The 18,658-nt window shown below is 40.8% G+C and overlaps 3 protein-coding genes across 3 annotated transcripts; all 3 read left to right on the top strand.

Moving 5' to 3' along the window:
- Positions 1 to 226: 226 nt before the first annotated feature.
- Positions 227 to 817, top strand: LOC117350329 (olfactory receptor 5V1-like). Its single transcript, XM_033924587.1, has one exon. The coding sequence runs from the start codon at positions 227 to 229 to the stop codon at positions 815 to 817; it is 591 nt and encodes a 196-aa protein (XP_033780478.1).
- Positions 818 to 8,593: 7,776 nt separating this feature from the next.
- On the top strand, positions 8,594 to 9,520 carry LOC117350330 (olfactory receptor 1019-like). Its single transcript, XM_033924589.1, has one exon. The coding sequence runs from the start codon at positions 8,594 to 8,596 to the stop codon at positions 9,518 to 9,520; it is 927 nt and encodes a 308-aa protein (XP_033780480.1).
- A 6,611-nt stretch (positions 9,521 to 16,131) lies between these two features.
- Positions 16,132 to 17,058, top strand: LOC117350331 (olfactory receptor 1019-like). Its single transcript, XM_033924590.1, has one exon. The coding sequence runs from the start codon at positions 16,132 to 16,134 to the stop codon at positions 17,056 to 17,058; it is 927 nt and encodes a 308-aa protein (XP_033780481.1).
- Positions 17,059 to 18,658: the final 1,600 nt, after the last annotated feature.

Genomic DNA, 18,658 nt, shown 5'->3' on the forward strand with positions numbered 1-18,658 from the left:
CCTCACTATTATAACTGTGACCTGCCTGGACCCTCATCTGCACACCCCCATGTACTTTTTCCTCTGTAACTTGTCCTTCCTCGATATCTCTGGCACCTCACTCACTCTCCCCAAACTAATGGATATCTTCTTACGGAAGAGTCAAAGGATTTCCTCATTTGCGTGCTTTACACAAATGTATTTGTTTGTGACCTTGTCTATGGTAGAATTTTTTCTACTCACAGCCATGGCTTATGACCGCTATGTAGCGATATGTCATCCGCTGCGCTACACCATTATTATAAATGAAAAAGTCAGTATTTTGATGGCTATTGGGTGCTGGATGTTTGCGTTTCTGGTCCCAATGGGGCACACTGTCCTTATATCACATTTTTATTTTTGTGGGTCACATGAAATTAACCATTTCTTTTGTGATGTCTTACCGTTGTTGACATTGTCTTGTAGTAACACACAAGCTATTGAAAGCTTGAGTTTAATTCTTGGTACCGTCATAGCACTGCCTTGTCTAATGACAATCCTGACGTCTTATGTCTACATCATCTCTACCATCCTGAGGATCCATTCTACAGAGGGGAGACATAAAGTCTTCTCCACCTGCTCCTCCCACCTCACGGTCGTTATTCTCTACTATGGGACTATAATGTGTTTGTATATGAGACCAACGTCCATGCAGTCACTGAATCAAAACAAACTCTTTGCTCTGTTGCATAATGTCTTAATTCCTATATTTAATCCTATCATTTACAGCCTGAAAAACAGGGAGGTCAAGGGGGCCCTAAGAAAGATTTTAGATGGAATATCATTTTCCAAATATTAATAACATTTAAATGCTTTGTATTGAATGTTGACCCTAATTACTGATTTCTTTTAGCAATTTATATTAATAAAACATTGTGGTCTCCTTTTGCAAAACCGCACAGTTGAGTGCTGTGTGGCAAATGCTCCGAGGCCCATTCAATTCCTATGCGCATCGGAATATTTACTGCGCTGGTTCAAGGTGCCGACTTTTGTAAAAAGGGGGGTTTGTTTAAATTAATACATGATGAAACTTAACCCGGCCATATTTTCATATTTTATCCTTAAATTACATCATTTTTACACAACAACAGAATCACTAATTAGAAATTACACTTATCTATTCGATATTGCTTTCATCTATCAACTATGTTTTTTCAAAAAATCAAAACAAAAATGGTACCTTGGTATTTGGGATCCTTCAAGAAAACCATCACACGTCTGAGAATCATTCAGAATACTGCCGTCCATCTCATTTATGGTCTCAAAAAATCAGATCATGTAAGCCCGTTCTACAGAAAACTTCACTGGTTGCCAATGGAGGCAAGGGTCATCTTCAAGTTCGCCTGCCTTTGCTTCAAAACCTTAACGGGTTCATCCCCAATTTACCTGTCGAGCCATTTTGTGTTTCCAGGCACCACTTGCACATGTAGTGCCTATCCCCTCCCTGAAGGGCTGTGTCTACAAGAGATGCCTTGACAGAACACTGTCATTCCAAGTTGGCAAATGGAATAAATGTCTAAGCACCCTCATTTCAAGTGCACCCTCGTACCAATCCTTCAGGAAATCAATTAAAACCTATCACTTTGATAAATTTCTCTGACTCCTTCCTACCTTGTTATATCACTGAAAATACCTGCTGTATCTCTGACATGTTTCCGGTTATACCTAACCTCTCTCGGCTTACTAATGTAATTAAAATTTTTAACAATGTACTTGACAATATTTTCTGTAACATCGCTGTATATGTAGTCTCTCCCTCTGTAAACCACTCTGAACTGCTTGTGGTATTGCAGTATACAAAATAAAGTTATTATTATTATTAATGTAATGGATTATTGATCCATTTTGTATTTCCTTATGGGCTAGGAAGGAATACTTTGTAATGGAAATTGCATTATTTCTGTTTTCTTTTTTGTTATATCGTATGATTTCTTTTCCTTATTCTTTGAGAATTGTATCTATGAAGGTTGATAAATTAAAAAAAGCAACACATCAATCACCCTGTATTAACTTATAATAAAGCTTGTATCGCAAAACAGCGTAATTTGTTTTTGAGGTATTTAATAAATAGTGTTCACAAAAATAAAACTGTGGAAACTTTTGGAAGATCCCTCGTAAATATCAAAGGATGCTCTCCAAAGTTTCCTAAAAATAGGAAAAGAAATGAGGAAGCCTCAAAGCTTGAACCACTTTGTTTAACATCACATCATCATCACCCTTGTTTCATAATGTCTATCACCAACGTCAGGTTCTTCGAAAACTGTTTTTTATGAAATCTGAAACCCCTGATTCAACCTTGTGGTTTATTGTGGTTTACAGTCTGAAAAACAGGGACCTCAAGAGAGCCCAGAAGAAGGTTTTGAAGAGAAAATATTGATAATACCTACTGACAAAGACATTGAATGACTTGTGCCCTGATATATGAGAATTTTATTATTTTATATTTTTATCTGATGTTAATCGCATTGAAATGAGATTTTGCGATCTAATCAAAGAATTTATTAAACTTGAAACTATTTAAAACTTTTGTAATCCGGTTTTAGCCAAAGCAACTCACAATTAACATACACAATCTTTGAGTACACAAAAAATCTTAAAATTCATGTCACAGAAAAGAGCAAAAGGAGACAGAGGTCTAGATGTAAACATTATATTATCCTCATTCTAATAAATGATTAGATATTCAATTTAAAATAAGATGTCCCAAAATACTAAAAACATCCTAATCCTGATTTTGGAAGGTCAGACTTTGGACATTTCTTACTGCCTTTCATCCAGATTGCAAGGGAGTGTGTTTTGGGTGGGACTAAGAAGGACCCTAAAGTTGGAAATCCAATAGAGGTTTTGAAATGGGAAGAAATGTTGGTGTCTATAAAGAAGGACTTTTTATCTACACCTGTTTCCGTCATGTCCAAGTTGCAAAAAGGTGCTATAATTGAGCAGTTGACCATTAGCGGGATTAAGACACGACTCCTACTTAATCCACCCCCAATGGTTGCTGAAATAAAGGAGATGTATGAGTATTTCTTGTGTTCCTATTTCCCTCCTTTATACTTAAATTTAATAAATGAATGTTGACATAACCAGGTGTAAATTTCTTTCCAAGAATAGTTACAAACCTAAGTTAAGGATCAACTTTGTTCTATAAACTCCACATGCAGGTTTGCACCATTTGGCAGTTGCGAACATAACCATCCTTATATGTTTTTCTATAAGATATGAGCTCAAATTCTAGAATGCGCAATATCAAAGAAGGCGGGGCAGGCAGTGAAGAAGAACAACTCTTTTTCTTCCAGTTGGAGCCCTGATTACCCTAGGGTTCCCCATTGTCATGAATTTTATTTAATATTTTTATGAATTCATTGGGTTTGTTACTCAATTCTTCAGAATATGATATTTTTATTTTAGTTCCTCTGATTTTGTTAATTCACAAAATAGATAGAAACTGAATTGATATTTGGTCAAAGGAAATGGGCCCATGGAACTCCATTGTTGACGGACTTGCATGCATTGAGTTGGAGGTTCCCTGACTGGTGTTTGAAATGATACCCGGTTGCTGTCCACTTTCTCACATTCAATTTATAACTCTACCTGTTGTCCAGATTTCTTGTCAGTTTGGATCCACACATACACTGGGCTTTCCTTCTATTGGACAAGTTTGCTATAAACCCTTTCATGATAGTTCATTTAATGGTCAATCCAGTAAAATCTGGATTTTAGCAGACTACTTTTTCCATAAAGCTTTAGAAACCTTTTAAACAGACATTTTGATTGATGATTAGTGATTTCGAGTAACCCACTTAGATCCCTTCTAAATACTAGTGGAATATAAATACTGAACACGGAATAGGAGTTAGGCGCTCACGTAATAGACATACCATCGTTTGCATATCTAACTAGCTACAGCCTTTGATCTGGTAGATTAAGCATCTGAGGAGGACTTTCGATAGTTTTCAGTAACAGCAAGATAGGATTTCCAATCAGCATGCTTCATCCCAGCGCTTACATTTTGGCCCAATTTATCGAATTTACCCCTAAATACACAGTTGATTTTCAGAACCCGGGTACTACATGATCATGTGAGGGAGTTTGGCAGTTGTTTGCTTGTTACTGCACATTAAACTAATTAGAGCTATTTAATAGTTTAAATTTCCCTGTCAGAATCCATGAATGTCCTGAGCAGGGACTATCTCGTCAATTTTTTAATGTACAGCACTATAGAAATGATAAATGGTGGTAGTAATAAAGAGTTAAGATGGGAGTACTTAATGCATGGCTAAAATGTGAAGTTATTGGGAATACCCCTTTCTGATGTAGACTAGTTTTGGGCTTGCGGCGCATTCCCTAAACACATTCATTCATAAAGGCTTCAAAAGAAGGGGTTGTCTCAAGCCAATCTCCACATTCATCCTCACATGCACTACTGAAAATTTCCACAGCACTTAGCCTTTCTTTCATAAGAATTGCCGCTGCTGGGTCAGACCAGTGGTCCATTCCTTATGAATTTATAGGAAAGATCTTACTGATTTATTCAGTCATTTATATTAATAACAGTTTGGAATCGACATTCTTGTTTTCTTCTGATTCTCTACAGAAAAAGAAATGGAAAAGGAGTCTTGGGCCGCCAAGGCCAGCGGGAGCCGGAGATCACAGGCTAATCTACTGTCAATGGACTGAATATGAACAGAAATGTAACATAAGAGTATAAGAATTACCATACTGGCATAAATCAAAGGTCCATCAAGCTCAGGATCCTGTTTCCAACAGTGGCCAATCCAGGTCCCAAGTACCAGACAGAATCCCAAAGAGTAGCAACATTCCAGAGCTGAGATTGTGATGTCATAATGCCTCATTCCACCAATGCCTAAGAGCCAACCTCAACAGTGATGTCACAATGGCTCCATTGTCCTATACTTGGCTCACATAACAACTGGGCCAAATCGAAGGTCCATCAAGCCCAGTTTCCAACAGTGGCCAACCCAGGTTGCACGTACCTAGCTAGATCCCAAATAGTAAAACAGATTTTATGCTTTTAATTCTAGGAATACGCAGTGGATTTCCCCAAGCCATCTCTTTTAGGAAATTATCCTGGGTAGATGGACCATTGGTCTGACCCAGTAAGGCTATTCTTATGTTCTTAAGAGTTGAAAGGGGAAAAGGAAAGAACCGGATCTATTGATTCTGCCAAAGGAAATTTGAAATTGAGTGGCCAGTGATGCCTGAGCACACAGGGTATTTTCTTGTGAAAGTCACATCCAAGCACTGTGAACGTTGAAATCATTAGGGTTGATATTTTTGAAGATAAGCAGGTGGCAGTGCCACTAAAGAACCTGCCTGACTTCTATCGTGCTATCCAGTTAGAGCTGGGGTCATATGGGGGCAGATACTCAGGAGTGGTATCCAGATCGCTGTCCAAGAACCACCTCTGAGAATTGGTGAAACCCGAGTAACTTCTGGCAGGCTGCTGGAACCACATATTCAGTGTTGGAGTTCTGGCAGTGAACATCTGGATATAATTCAGTCTGTGGAAAGCAGAGTTTAAAAAAACCCCAAGACGGATACAAAGTATACAAGTATTTAATCATGCCAGAATGCCAGATGGAGCTTTGCCCATCTTGGCAGTATATTGACTGGAATATAATTTAGTCAGGCATTAGTAGAAACCTTGGAGAGATCCTTTGGGGCCGGGCTGTGGAATTCAGTGCATCAGGATGGCCATTAATGATGATCATTTACATAGTAAGCAAAACCCAAAACCTTTTGGCCAGAACACGGCCATCTGAGGAGTAACCTAGTGGTTGCAGTACCAGACTGATAACCTACATAACATGTTTGAGCAGAATCTTTCATTCAGTTTGCAAAGATCACTTCCAGGAATACCTTCTTACTTCTCATTTATAATCTTAATGTATATTTTCTACAAACCGCTTAGAACCTAACGGATGTAGCGGTATATAAGAAATAAATTACATTACATTACATTACTTTATAGTTCTTCAAACAATCTCTGAGATCACTTTTTATCTTAAGAAAGGATGCAAAAAAACCAAACTTCAAGCACCTTCTAGAAACGACTTAAGTCATTTTTATACTTTCCGAGGACCTGCACTACTCAGTCTTGTGCTGAATGGGCCATTTGGCCTTTATCTGCCATCATGTTTCTATGTTTCTATCAGAGGTGATAGGCTCAGGAGTAATTTCAGGAAGTACTTTTTTTTTTTTTTACAGAAGGGGTGGTAGATGCGTGAAACAGCCTCCTGGCAGAAGTGGTGGAAAAAAAGACTGTGTCTGAATTCAAGAAAGCCTGAGACAGTCATGTGGGATCTCTTAGGGACAGGGGGAGGTAGTGGATGCTGCGGATGGGCAGACTGGATGGGCCATTTTGCTTTTATCTGTCATCATATTTCTATGTTTCTAATTTCATCTCACTATTCCTGTTGGTCAAAGAGGATCAGATATTCTAACCCTAGAGCTATTCTGTGCCGTGTGTCCCCTGTTATCAGCCTCAGGGACTCTTCCCAAGTGGGATCTGCAGTGAGTATGAATATACCTGAATACCGAGGATTACTGGATCGGAGCTTGTGCAGAGCCAGTTGCTTTTCCAAGGTAAGATCTGTGAGAATGATGCATTTTTTTGCCCCTTTGATCTAGGCCTTCAGGGCACTAAGTACATGAATAACCTTTAGAAATGAGCTCTTCTGGCTGTATTTTCCTTCTTGTCTGTCTCTTTACCTAGTGAGAAATCATTGGATAAGGAAAAGAAAAGTCAACCAACTGTAGAAATTCCTTTGCAATTTGTAACTTTAACAGCTAATGTAGAATTAATTGCAAAAACAAAACTATCAGAATTGTGAGGGGAGATTCTGGACATTTTCTTTTGTTGCCTTAAATCTGACCAGTGTTTCAATAACCACCAGTAACAAATGTGCTGATGTAATACAGGATGGAAGGTACAGATAGCGGATATAAGACCCTTTCTCCAAGAGCTTACAATGGAATGGAAGTTGACGTGAATCGGAATTAGGTAGGGTAGAAAAAGTAACGTTGAATGGAGCAGTACATGATGGATGTAGGAGAGAGGGAGAAGAGCAAGGATCTGGATGTGGGGGGAGAGGTTCTTGCCAGGAAGAGAGAAAACAGATCTGGAGGTGAGGGGCAGAGAGGAGGAAGGAAGAGACAGGAGTTGGCGAGGGAGACGCTAAATAAAGGAGAGAAATAAACTTTGATTACAGAGACAGGGCAATGCTTTCCAAAGGCTAGTAATATAAAACTGTGAAGGTGTGTCTGGTAAATATGGTGGCCTCAGGTGTTAGCCGGGTCAACAGACCCAAATACTGAATTTCTCTTTTGTGGAACCGGCTAAGACACAGTGATATTCAGCATTTATATGGCTATGGATTACTGCATAGCGATAGGACTGAAGTTTATGCTGTTAACCTGGCCGGTTTAGTTCTGAATATCAGTACGAGGGGACTCTGAAAAGTTCTCAGCCCAACCTCCATTGAGGACTATACGCTTAGTCCAGTGATTTTCACTTTTTATGTCCTGTATTTTTCTGATGGAATGAAAAAAGGGGAAAATTGCTCGATGGAGACCGCCCCGACTTTGTAGGTTGGACTGAGAACTTTTCAGTGGTCCCTCGTATTTAATCAGCCAAGTGCCGAATGCCCCTAAACAGCTGGATCTGAATTTGACAGTAACCGGTTCAGTGCTGGTCAGTCATTTAAATTGCTTTTTCTTCATTTCATTTTCAAATGCTTTTATGTGGATGAAATCTTTTTCCTCCATTTATGTCTTTCTCACTACTGTTGTTTTACCATAGTTAGACTATGAAGCAGCTCAGACAGGTAGGGAATTGCTTTAATATCTACAGAGGAAAGGTGGTGGATCAAATCCAGATAACATGACTTATCACCAATCTTCTGGCCTGTATTTCTTCAGGGCTTATTGAATGCAGGGCCTTCCTCAGCTCAATATACTCAGCGTAATGAACTAATCATTAATAAAGGTAATACACTTCCCCCTCCGTATTCGAATGGGTTAGGGGCAGAGCCGGCCCACGAATATTAAAAAACCCTGAATAATATTTGGGCCGGTTCTGCCCCTAACCCCCACTTTCCCCTGCTATTTCAAGCCCTGAAAGCCCCCCCTTAAGACCTGGTGGTCTAGCGTGTTTTCGGGGCAGGAGCGACCTTCCTACGCACCTTCCCCATGTAGATCGCTCACAGGAAACGGCTGCCTTGAGCTCCTGTAGTCTCTGGAGCCATTTCCTGTGAGCGATCTGCACAGGGCAGGGGCGTGGGAAGATTGCTCCTGCCCCAAAAACCCGCTAGACCACTAGGTAAGGCTTAAGGGGAGGCTTACAGGGTTTAAAATAGCCTGAAAAATGAAAATGCTTTTTTGGGTTTAAAGCCGCGAATAAGCGAATCCGTAGATACGGAATTCAGGAATATGGAGGGGGGAGTGTAATTTAATAGCGGGGGAAATCTTTCACAGTTTCACCCCTGCTGTCCTATGAATGAGCAGGGTTTCTAACCACATCTTCCTTTCCGTCACTTTTTTGTTCCAGATTTTAATGGAAGAGGAAAATATCACAACAGCGACAGAATTCATCCTTCTGGGCTTTCCTGAATTTCCAGAGCTGCAAATCTACCTTTCCCTCCTCTTTTTACTCATTTACCTGATCGTCCTAATGGGGAACCTCACTATAATCACCTTGGTATGTCGGGACCCTCGCCTGCATACCCCCATGTACTTCTTCCTCTGTAACTTGTCCTTCCTCGACATCTTTAACACCTCGGCCACTCTCCCCAAACTAATGGACATTTCTTTAAGGAAGAGTCAGCGTATTTCTATAAAGGGGTGCATGACACAGATGTACTTTTTCATAGTCTTGACATACGTGGAGTTTTTTCTGCTCACAGCCATGGCTTATGACCGTTACGTGGCCATATGCCATCCGCTTCGTTATGCCATAATTATAAATGAAAGAGTGAGTGTATTGTTGGCTGCTTGGTGTTGGCTCTTTGCATTTTTAGTCCCGGTGTTGCACACTGTCCTTATATCCCATTTCTCCTACTGTGGGTCCAATGTGATTAACCATTTCTTCTGTGATCTCTCCGCTATGGTGAAGTTGTCTTGTAGCAGCACGCATGTTGTTGACAGTATGACCTGTGTCATTGGAGTTTTTGTAGCATTTCCCTGCTTTATGACAATTGTGATATCTTATGTCTACATCATCTCTGCCATCCTGAGGATCCGTTCCGCGGAGGGGAGACGCAAAGCCTTCTCCACTTGTTCCTCCCACCTCACGGTCGTTGTTCTCTACTACGGGACTATAATGTGTTTGTATATGAGACCAGCCTCCATGCAGACAATGGATCAAAACAAACTCTTTGCTCTGTTGTATAATGTTTTAATTCCCATGTTTAATCCTATAATTTACAGCTTGAAAAACAGGGAGGTCAAGGGGGCCCTAAGAAAATTTTTAAACAGAAAATAAAGTTTTCAAATGTGAGTAACACTTACTCATGATTTGTAATGATTGAGAAAGACATCAGAGGAGTACATAAGAATTGCCGTACTGGGACAAGTCCAGCATCCTGTTTCTAACAGCGGCCAACCCAAGTACCAGGCAGAAACCCAAATAGCAGTAACATTCCAGAATCTCAGAGTAGCAAGATTCTGGAACCCCCAATAGTAGCAACATAAGACCACTTCTAACACTCCAACCTAGGTCACCTGTATATCCGGATTCGGGGGTGGGGTGAGGGGCAGATTACTGTGACCAGCTCCCTGGCATGATGTATATCCCACTGCCATCTGACACATACAGAGAATGACAGTGAAGCTTGACTTGATCTGTGTTTTCACAGCCAACCATTGTACTGACAAACCCTCTGAAGATGCTGCCTCAAGGCCGGCCTTACTGACCTCTCCAGTGCCAGGGATGCCTAGGCATTGCTGATAATCAGCAGAGGAGACAGACAGCTTCCCGGTTAACTTAAGATGCCTTGGATAAGGTGGACACAAGGAGAGTAATGATAAGTGGAGAAAAGATGGTGGAGACCAGAGGGAGAGGTTGGCCTTCCAAGAGTATAGGCTGCCAAAAATACCCACCCAGTCTTTGAACTTGCTAGCATAGGTCAATAAAACAATGACCATACTACTCGAAGGTCATGTTATATATATATATATACTATACCAAATTGTTTCTTATACCCCCCCAGATGTCAACTGGGAAGCACTGCGGCTTACATAAGATTAATCAGGTTAGCAACATAGACATTATGAACCATAGCAAAGACTATAATGAAAACAGATGCGTTTTTAGCACCTTCCTAAATTGAAGATAGGAGGAGGTCTGACGTAAGCAGGTCGGGAAACAGTTCCAAACTTTGGGGCCTTGAAACTCGAAGGTGGATTTAAAGAGTGATTTCCTTCGAACTTGACGTGGAGAGGGACGAGGTAATTTATGGCATTGAGTCATTCTTGAGTTATAGAAGGAGTGTGAAACTTGGAAGGCAGAAGTTAGTCCAGTCGAGCTTTCCCCTGTGAACCATACATGCAATTTTAAATGGAATTCTATACTTGACCGACAGCCAGTGTAGTTTTTAAGCAGTGGACTGGCCCTCTCAAATCGGGCCTTACAGAAAATCATATATTTGCTATGTGTATGCACAGGGACACCCCCTTGACTCCTCATTGCATCTCCTCTGAATCAATTATGAGGGGTTGCTGAAATGTTCTCAGCCAATTCTGAGTGTTATTTTGCCACTGTAGCTGAAAAGAGTGTGATCTTACTCTAAGTGCCAATTTGCAGAAACAAAATTCTATGTTTTTGACATCGTTTCAGATCATTGATTGAACCATATCCACCTCATTGTCTTCATAAGAACATAAGAACATAAGAAGTTGCCTCCACTGGGTCAGACCAGAGGTCCATCTCGCCCAGCGGTCCGCTCCCGCGGCGGCCCATCAGGTCCGCGACCTGTGAAGTGGTTTCTGACCACTTCTATAACCTACCTCAAGTTCTATCTGTACCCCTCTATCCCCTTATCCTCCAGGAACCTATCCAAACCCTCCTTGAACCCCTGTACAGAGTTCTGGCCAATCACATTCTTCGGAAGCGCGTTCCATGTATCCACCACCCTCTGGGTAAAAAAGAACCTCCTAGCATTTGTTCTAAACCTGTCCCCTTTCAATTTCTCTGAGTGACCCCTAGTGCTTGTGGCTCCCCACAGTTTGAAGAATCTGTTCTTATTCACTTTCTCTATGCCCTTTAGGATTTTGAAGGTTTCTATCATGTCCCCTCTAAGTCTCCTCTTCTCCAGGGAGAACAGCCCCAGCATTTTTAACCTGTCAGCGTATGAAAAATTTTCCATACCTTTTATCAGTTTAGTCGCCCTCCTCTGCACTCCCTCGAGTACCGCCATGTCCTTCTTGAGGTATGGCGACCAGTATTGGACACAGTACTCCAGGTGTTGGGCTGAGAACTTTTAAGCACCTCCTGGTATACTGCAAGCCAATCCTGTATTCTCTGGTGCTCACACATAACCTAACAGCATTAAGCTGAAGTAAAAGATCTAATTTTACCCCAGGTTTGTAACTTCAAATTTTTGATACAGTTTATCTAATGAATATGGAATAAACCAACGGAAGACTCCTGTTCTTGACCAGTTTCATAACAATAAATTAGCTGGAAAAATGTTGAACACTGCTATTAGGTTTCACCTGATTTGAACTGAATTAATTAATATAATTTACTAAAATAAATCAGTAACATCTTTAATACATTTTTTGCTATACAGTAACTAATCCAAGATAAAACCTAAGGTTTACACTACAAAAACAGAAGAAAAATGAAATCACGAAGCAGAAGTTGCACTTATCAATCAAATATTCATTTTGTTCATTAATGGAAGGTATAATGGCTCCAAAGAAGCTGTTTCAGAGCAAACTCCACATTCATTCTAACATTACTTCTTGGATTCATAGCAACAATTTTAGTTATTGATTTTATATAATGATTTTACAAACAATTTGTAAATATTCCCTGTTTGGGAGCCAATCTTGTGCTTTTCCTCTGCTTCCCTGTATGGAAGGGAAGAGGATGCATCTTTAAGGGTCTCTTCTACTAAACTGCGTTAGCGGTTTTAGCACCAGGAGCCGCGCTGAATGACCCGCGTTGCTCCTGACGCTCAGAATAACTCTATAAGCGTCGGGAGCTGCGCAGGCCATTCAGCGCGGTTTAGTAGAAGAGGGGGGTAAGTCTTGGGACAGCCAGGACACAGGAAAGGTGTACGCTAGAGGTCACTTGGTCATCTACTGTCTGTGGCACGGAGAGGAATGAAATTAGATAAAGGGTTCAAAAATGAAGTTTGCTCAACTTTGAGCTTTCCCTTGGGAGAATCAATAAAATTGAACTCAATCTCGTGAAAGTAGCATCTATGTTGTGTGAATGTTGACGTTCAGTGGGAGATTACCAGGTGGGAGAGGCCTCAACCCAGTTATCTCCCACTGACGTTCAAAGCTTGCAACTGTATAATGCCAGTAGAAAGACAGTGTGACCTCTGTGGTGCTGTCTGATTAATGCTGAGAACATCTGGAGCCAGGAGTTATCTGAGTGCCATTGACATTGAGCAGTTGTGATGAGATAGTCACCTGGTTAAGTAAACCAGGTTGCTCTCTGAGTAACAGTGATGGTCAGTAACTTCTGGCAAGCTGCTGGTACCAGTTATTCAGTGCTGGTACTGGGGTAAGGCCTGGCAGTGAGTATCTGGATATAGTTCAGCTGGTGACTCAATTTGGACTGGAATGGGATATAATATGACAATAAAAGAAATTTGTAGAGAGCCTCTGGGGCTGGGCTGCAGAACTCAGTGCACCAGGATGACCATTAACGATGACCATTTACACAGTAGCAAAACCCAGAACTTTATGGACTGGGCACAGCCAGCTGGAGGAGTAGCCAATTGGTGAGAGCACCAGACTGGAAGCGCGTTTGATGGTCTGTGCAAAGTACCACAGGAAGTGACCTCGGTGCAGAATCTTTGATTCACTTTGCAAAGCCCTTCCTCTGAGATCACGTTTCATCAAGATGAAGCAAAAAGGACCACGAGGAAAAGACTGATGATCAGATCGATTAGGCATTGACCTGGGTTCAGTATTCAAATGCATTTAAGTGAAAATTCCTCCTGACCTTCTGAAATGACCTTCTTAATCTAACATTTTATCTTTAAGAACACTTCTAACCCATCCCAGAAAGAACGGAAATATATTCAAGCCTGTGGACGAGATAAAAATGGTTTTGCCATCACCACATTTTACTCCCCTTTACTACTGATTGTGCGGACTCTGCAGCACTGCTGGATCAAGGTTGAGTAAGTGCTGGATCGGGGATCGAGGTGAGGTGAAATACTAGATTGGGGGGGTGCTGCATCGCGGTGGAGTGCTGATGGGGTGTATATTGAGGGGGAGTGCTGCATCAGGGGATGTGGGGGGCATTGTCCCCCTCCATGTGCACCTTGAGACATGCTAGATCAGAGAGGTAGAATCGCCCCCTTCCCCATTGGATCAGGAGCCCTGGGCCACGCTGAACAGTCCTGCAATTACAGCGCTGTGCTGAACTGTCTGGTGCTGAAAGGGCCACGATGAAATTCAGGTTCTTATAAGGCAGCGATGAAAGGGCTGTCCTGAACTGGCATCGCATAAATGGTCAGGATGTATCTATCATCTTTGACCCCTGACTGTGCAATTTTTTCACTTCCTGGTATCCTCTGCTGTGAGATAATTTCACCTCACTTTTCCTGTTGGTCAAGGAGACCCAGATATTCTCTCTCTAGATCTAAAGCTGGACTCTTGGTTCCCTGCCTTGTGCTCCACATTTCCAGCCTCGGGGATCCTTCTCCATCGGGACCTGCAGTGAGTATGAATATACCTGAGAGCTGAGCGTTACCAGATCAGAACCTGGGCAGAATGAGTCGTTATTTCCAAGGTAAGAGTTCTGGGTATCCTGCATTTGCTTTAACAGTCAAGGTTTGCTGCTGTAACTGTCTGCATCTTTTTTTGTGAAGAAATGTTTAGCCAGTGAGAAATCACTGGCTACAAATAAGAAACGTAATTTTGAAATTACTGACAAACTGCAAAAAGCCGTGATGCAATTTGTAAATTTGAAGCTAAGGCAAAAATTAATTGGCAAAGCAAAATGTTTGGAATTTTGAAGAACGATCCTGGATATTTCCCCTCTGTTTTCTGAAATCTGACCAGTGTTTCATAAATCACCACTTCCAAATGGAGAGATGCAACACAGGATGGAAAGCTACACCCAGATACAAGAAACAGGTTGTACGACCCTTCCCCAAAGAGCTTACAATGTAATGGAAGGTAGGAGTGAGAGTTATGTAGGGAGGAAAATGCAGTGTTGAATGGGGAAGAGAGAAGAAAGGCTGGATCTGAAGGTAGGGGCAGAGGTACCTGCTTGGGTGGGGGGGGGGGGGGGGGGAGAGGCAAAAGGAGGTCTGGAGGTGAGAGACAGAGAGGACAGATGTTTGGTAAATAAGGAGTGAAATAGATTTGACAAGACTGTGGAAAAGGGAGCAATGTTCCACTAATGGCATTAATATCAAAATGTAGGGGGGAGGGTACCCGGAAAAAGTGTCTCTTTGCTTTGTTTCATTTTTAAAAGCTTTTATGTTATTTAAATCTCTTCCCTCCGTTCATCTTCTTGTAGCACAGTCATCATTTTTCTCATTAATGTGGCTTTATGATGAGTTATTTGTAAAATTTGTCTAAGTTCATGTACTGTGAAACAAAGATTTGAGTGCTATAAAAATGGGATTTCAGTATCGTTCATGTTATGTTAATCAGGTTTTCTAGTCCGCCTTTACCGATACAGTTCAAGGTCAGATTACATTACAAGAGGTTGGGTCAGATACCCAGGAAGTAACGGCGGACAGATTAACGTGGACTTTCAATAGGATTGTTAGTATAGGTAGAAAAGTACAACTATTAATACATATGAACATAAGAATTGCCGCTGCTGGGTCAGACCAGTGGTCCATCGTCCCAGTTTAGCAGGAACTTGTCCATCTTTATCTTGAATCCCTGGAGAGTGTTTTCCCCTATACAGTTAGGTCACAGTTTAAACTATATAGTTACAAGTAGGTCATTGTTGGTTCTTTGGTTCCAGAAGTTGCATTAGACATTTTAGGAATGGGCTTTTATAATTACTGTTTCAGTTACTACCGGGATAGCTCCGTGTCTTGGTATAGAAATGCTTTTATAAGTTTTCTGAACCTGAGATAGTGGTCCTTCTTGCTTAAAAGATATTAATTTAAACGCTGAAGAGTAGTATATGGCACATGCTCTGCATCTCAAAAACTAGAGCTGATATGAGAAAACTGGTGCCATTTTTGGAATCAGCAGGTCAACCCAGAAACAAGTCTAACATCTGAGGCACCACAATGAGTGTTGGCCAGTGTAATATATTTCAGAAGGGTCATGTGTGATGGATGTATTGGTTTTGTTTTTTGGGGATGAAATGTACCCTGAATCCATAGTGATAAAAGTTTATATTTGGGCACTGAGGCCTGGATTCTGTTAATAGCGTGTTTCTCAGCTGCTTCTTAGGCGGCTGCTGAGACCAGAGTCCACTACAAAAACAACCCCGTTGTGTCTCTTTTCCTCAACAGATTTAATGTATTATAATTGAATTGAAGACTCATTATTGTTATAATGAATTGGTGTTTACTGTATGATACTAAAAATGGATGATGCACGTGTGAGGCCTTTATTCATATTTAGGAAATTCTTTCCCAACAGCTAATGTGTTGTACGCTTATAATAAGAAAGGAATGAGTAAACAAGCAAAATTAAGGAGCAACTGGCAATCTTCTAGTAGGTATTTCTCCATGAAAAGAGTAAATATTCTGGGAATTGTACACTCACTCTAATAAACTAATCATTTATTAAACATCTGTACAATCAGAGAGACAACTTATTGCATATTGCTCAACTGAGAACATTCTTCATAGCTTCACCCCAACTCTCGTTGGAATGAGCGGGAGTTCTAATCGTTTCTTCTTCTCCATCTCCTTTTAGATTCAGATTACAATGGAAGAGGAAAATACCACTGTGGCGACAGAATTCATCATTCAAGGGTTTCCAGAATTTCCAGAGCTGCAAATTCCCCTTTTCCTTCTGTTTTTACTCATTTACCTCATCGTCCTGATGGGGAATTTCACCATAATAACCGTGACATGTCTGGAATCTCGCCTGCACACCCCCATGTACTTTTTCCTCTGTAACTTGTCTTTCCTCGATATCTCTTCCACCTCAGTTACGCTCCCCAAACTGCTGAACATCTTCTTAAGGAAAGGTCAGCATATTTCTAGAAAATGGTGCATGACACAGATGCATTTTTTCCTGGCCTTGGCAACTGTAGAATTTTTTCTGCTTACAGCCATGGCTTATGACCGTTATGTGGCCATATGTCATCCTCTTCATTATGCTATTATAATTAATGAAAGAGTCAGTGTACTGATGGCTACTGGCTCTTGGACCGTTGGTTTTTTGATTCCAGTGGCACACACCGTCCTCATATCACATTTATCGTACTGTGGGTCCAATGAGATTAACCATTTCTTCTGCGATCTCTCAGCTCTGTTGAGGTTGTCTTGTAGTAGAACCCATGCTGTTGAAGGTATGAGCTATGCTGATGGTGCTTTTGTAGCATTTCCCTGTTTCATGACAATCCTGATATCTTATGTCTACATCATCTCCACTATCCTGAGGATCCGTTCCACAGAGGGTAGACGCAAAGCCTTCTCCACCTGCTCCTCCCACCTCACAGTCGTTATTCTCTACTATGGGACTTTAATGTGTTTGTATATGAGACCAACATCCATGCAGTCACTGGATCAAAACAAGCTTTATGCACTCTTGTATAATGTCTTAATTCCCATCCTTAACCCTCTTATTTACAGTCTGAAAAACAGAGAGGTCAAAGCAGCCCTAAGAAAGTTTTTTATTAGAAAATAATGATTTCTGCGACTCAATGGCCACGGTTTTGGACTTGGAGAATGAGATGTACAGTGTCAGCATCTATGAGACAAACTTGGTTTTCTGTTGTTAGATAGAATTTTTTGGTCCCCTGTTCATTTGCAAAAGTTGGATAGTTCAAAGTCTAATAGATACTGGCACTGTCATCTTGATGTAGGGACATTGGATCATTTGTCGTTTTATTGTCCCTTGATACTCAATTTATGGAAGTCTATTTTGGGGAAAATTAACAGGATATTGGAGGCTTCTATTCCATTGTCATATGACATTGTGTTATTTGGCACTTTATTGCAACCTAAGAGTCCAATTGATGCAAAAAAGAACAGACTTCTTCTTATCATGATGTAGTTAATAACAAGAAACTGGAAGAATTGGGGCAGATTGAACTTTAATTTTTGGTAGGAAACTTTATGCCAATATTATAGATTTGATAGAACAAATTCTGTACAATTGGGACATATTAAAAAATTTAAAGAAACATGGGGTCCATTAGCGGAATTTGTTAAAACTGATTAATTGAAGACGCCTTTAATTTCTAATTGATTTTTACACACATTCAGGGAGGGTGGGAAGAAATGTACTTTATATTATTATTTTTTGGGGTATAAGTGCTGTTTGGTGTATTAATTGATTGTATATTCTTTGCACTTTGTATTTGATTTGAAAATTAATAAAGAAATTAAAAAAAGAAAATAATGTTTCTAAATATTAATGATACTCAATATATAACCAATATATTAAGGACATGTACTTGTTAATTTAGCTTTTCCTTCTTTGGTATATATACCTGGTCATGAACACTAAAGTCAGCTTTTTCCTTTATGAAATTGGGCAAAAAATGGAGTCAGCTGGTGACCAAGAACTACTCAATGGCAGACCAACTTGGAAATTAAGAGGCTCATAATCAAAACAAAAATACGTCTAAAATTCTGCCCAAATCGGCACTTGAATGACCTTAAAGACAGGTCGACCAAGGGCCAATAATTGAAATGGGTTTAGACATATCTAAAAACAGCTTAGGCCTTTTCAGTACCGCTGTACGCCCAGAGCTGAAAGGGGCATTTTAGGAGTGGTGAGAGTGGGATTTGGGCGGGACATGGGCTGACCTGTATAACCGAAAGTTTAACGAGACTGCCTAGATGGAACTTATATGTAGTGAGTAAGGCGATCTAAAAACTGGTCTAAATTCCCAGAAGGTATCCAAAGTGACAAGATAACCACTGCAGACACAAAGTACAGACCTCCACACACTTCCCCAGTGGTCACTGACCTCCAGCACCACAATAAAAATTGGAATAAAAACATGCATACCTGCCTCCAGAACATCAGCACTTGGCAAAGGAAAGCCTAGTAGAGCTGCACAGAGGTGGCTTAAGTAGGCTGGGAGGTGGGCTAGTGAACCATAGAGAGGAGGACCCAGGCCCATAGTCCACTCTAACCACTGCATTCATGGTGAAACATGTGCACCCTCTAAAACCCTATTGTACTGCCAGGTGGTACCTGCAGCCATAAGGGCTATTGGGGTGGTAGACAAGTGGGTCTGAAAGGTCACTTGTGCAGACACGTGAAGAAAGTACAA

Source organism: Geotrypetes seraphini, chromosome 16 (genome assembly GCF_902459505.1).
Source record: "Geotrypetes seraphini chromosome 16, aGeoSer1.1, whole genome shotgun sequence".
NCBI lineage: Eukaryota > Metazoa > Chordata > Amphibia > Gymnophiona > Dermophiidae > Geotrypetes > Geotrypetes seraphini.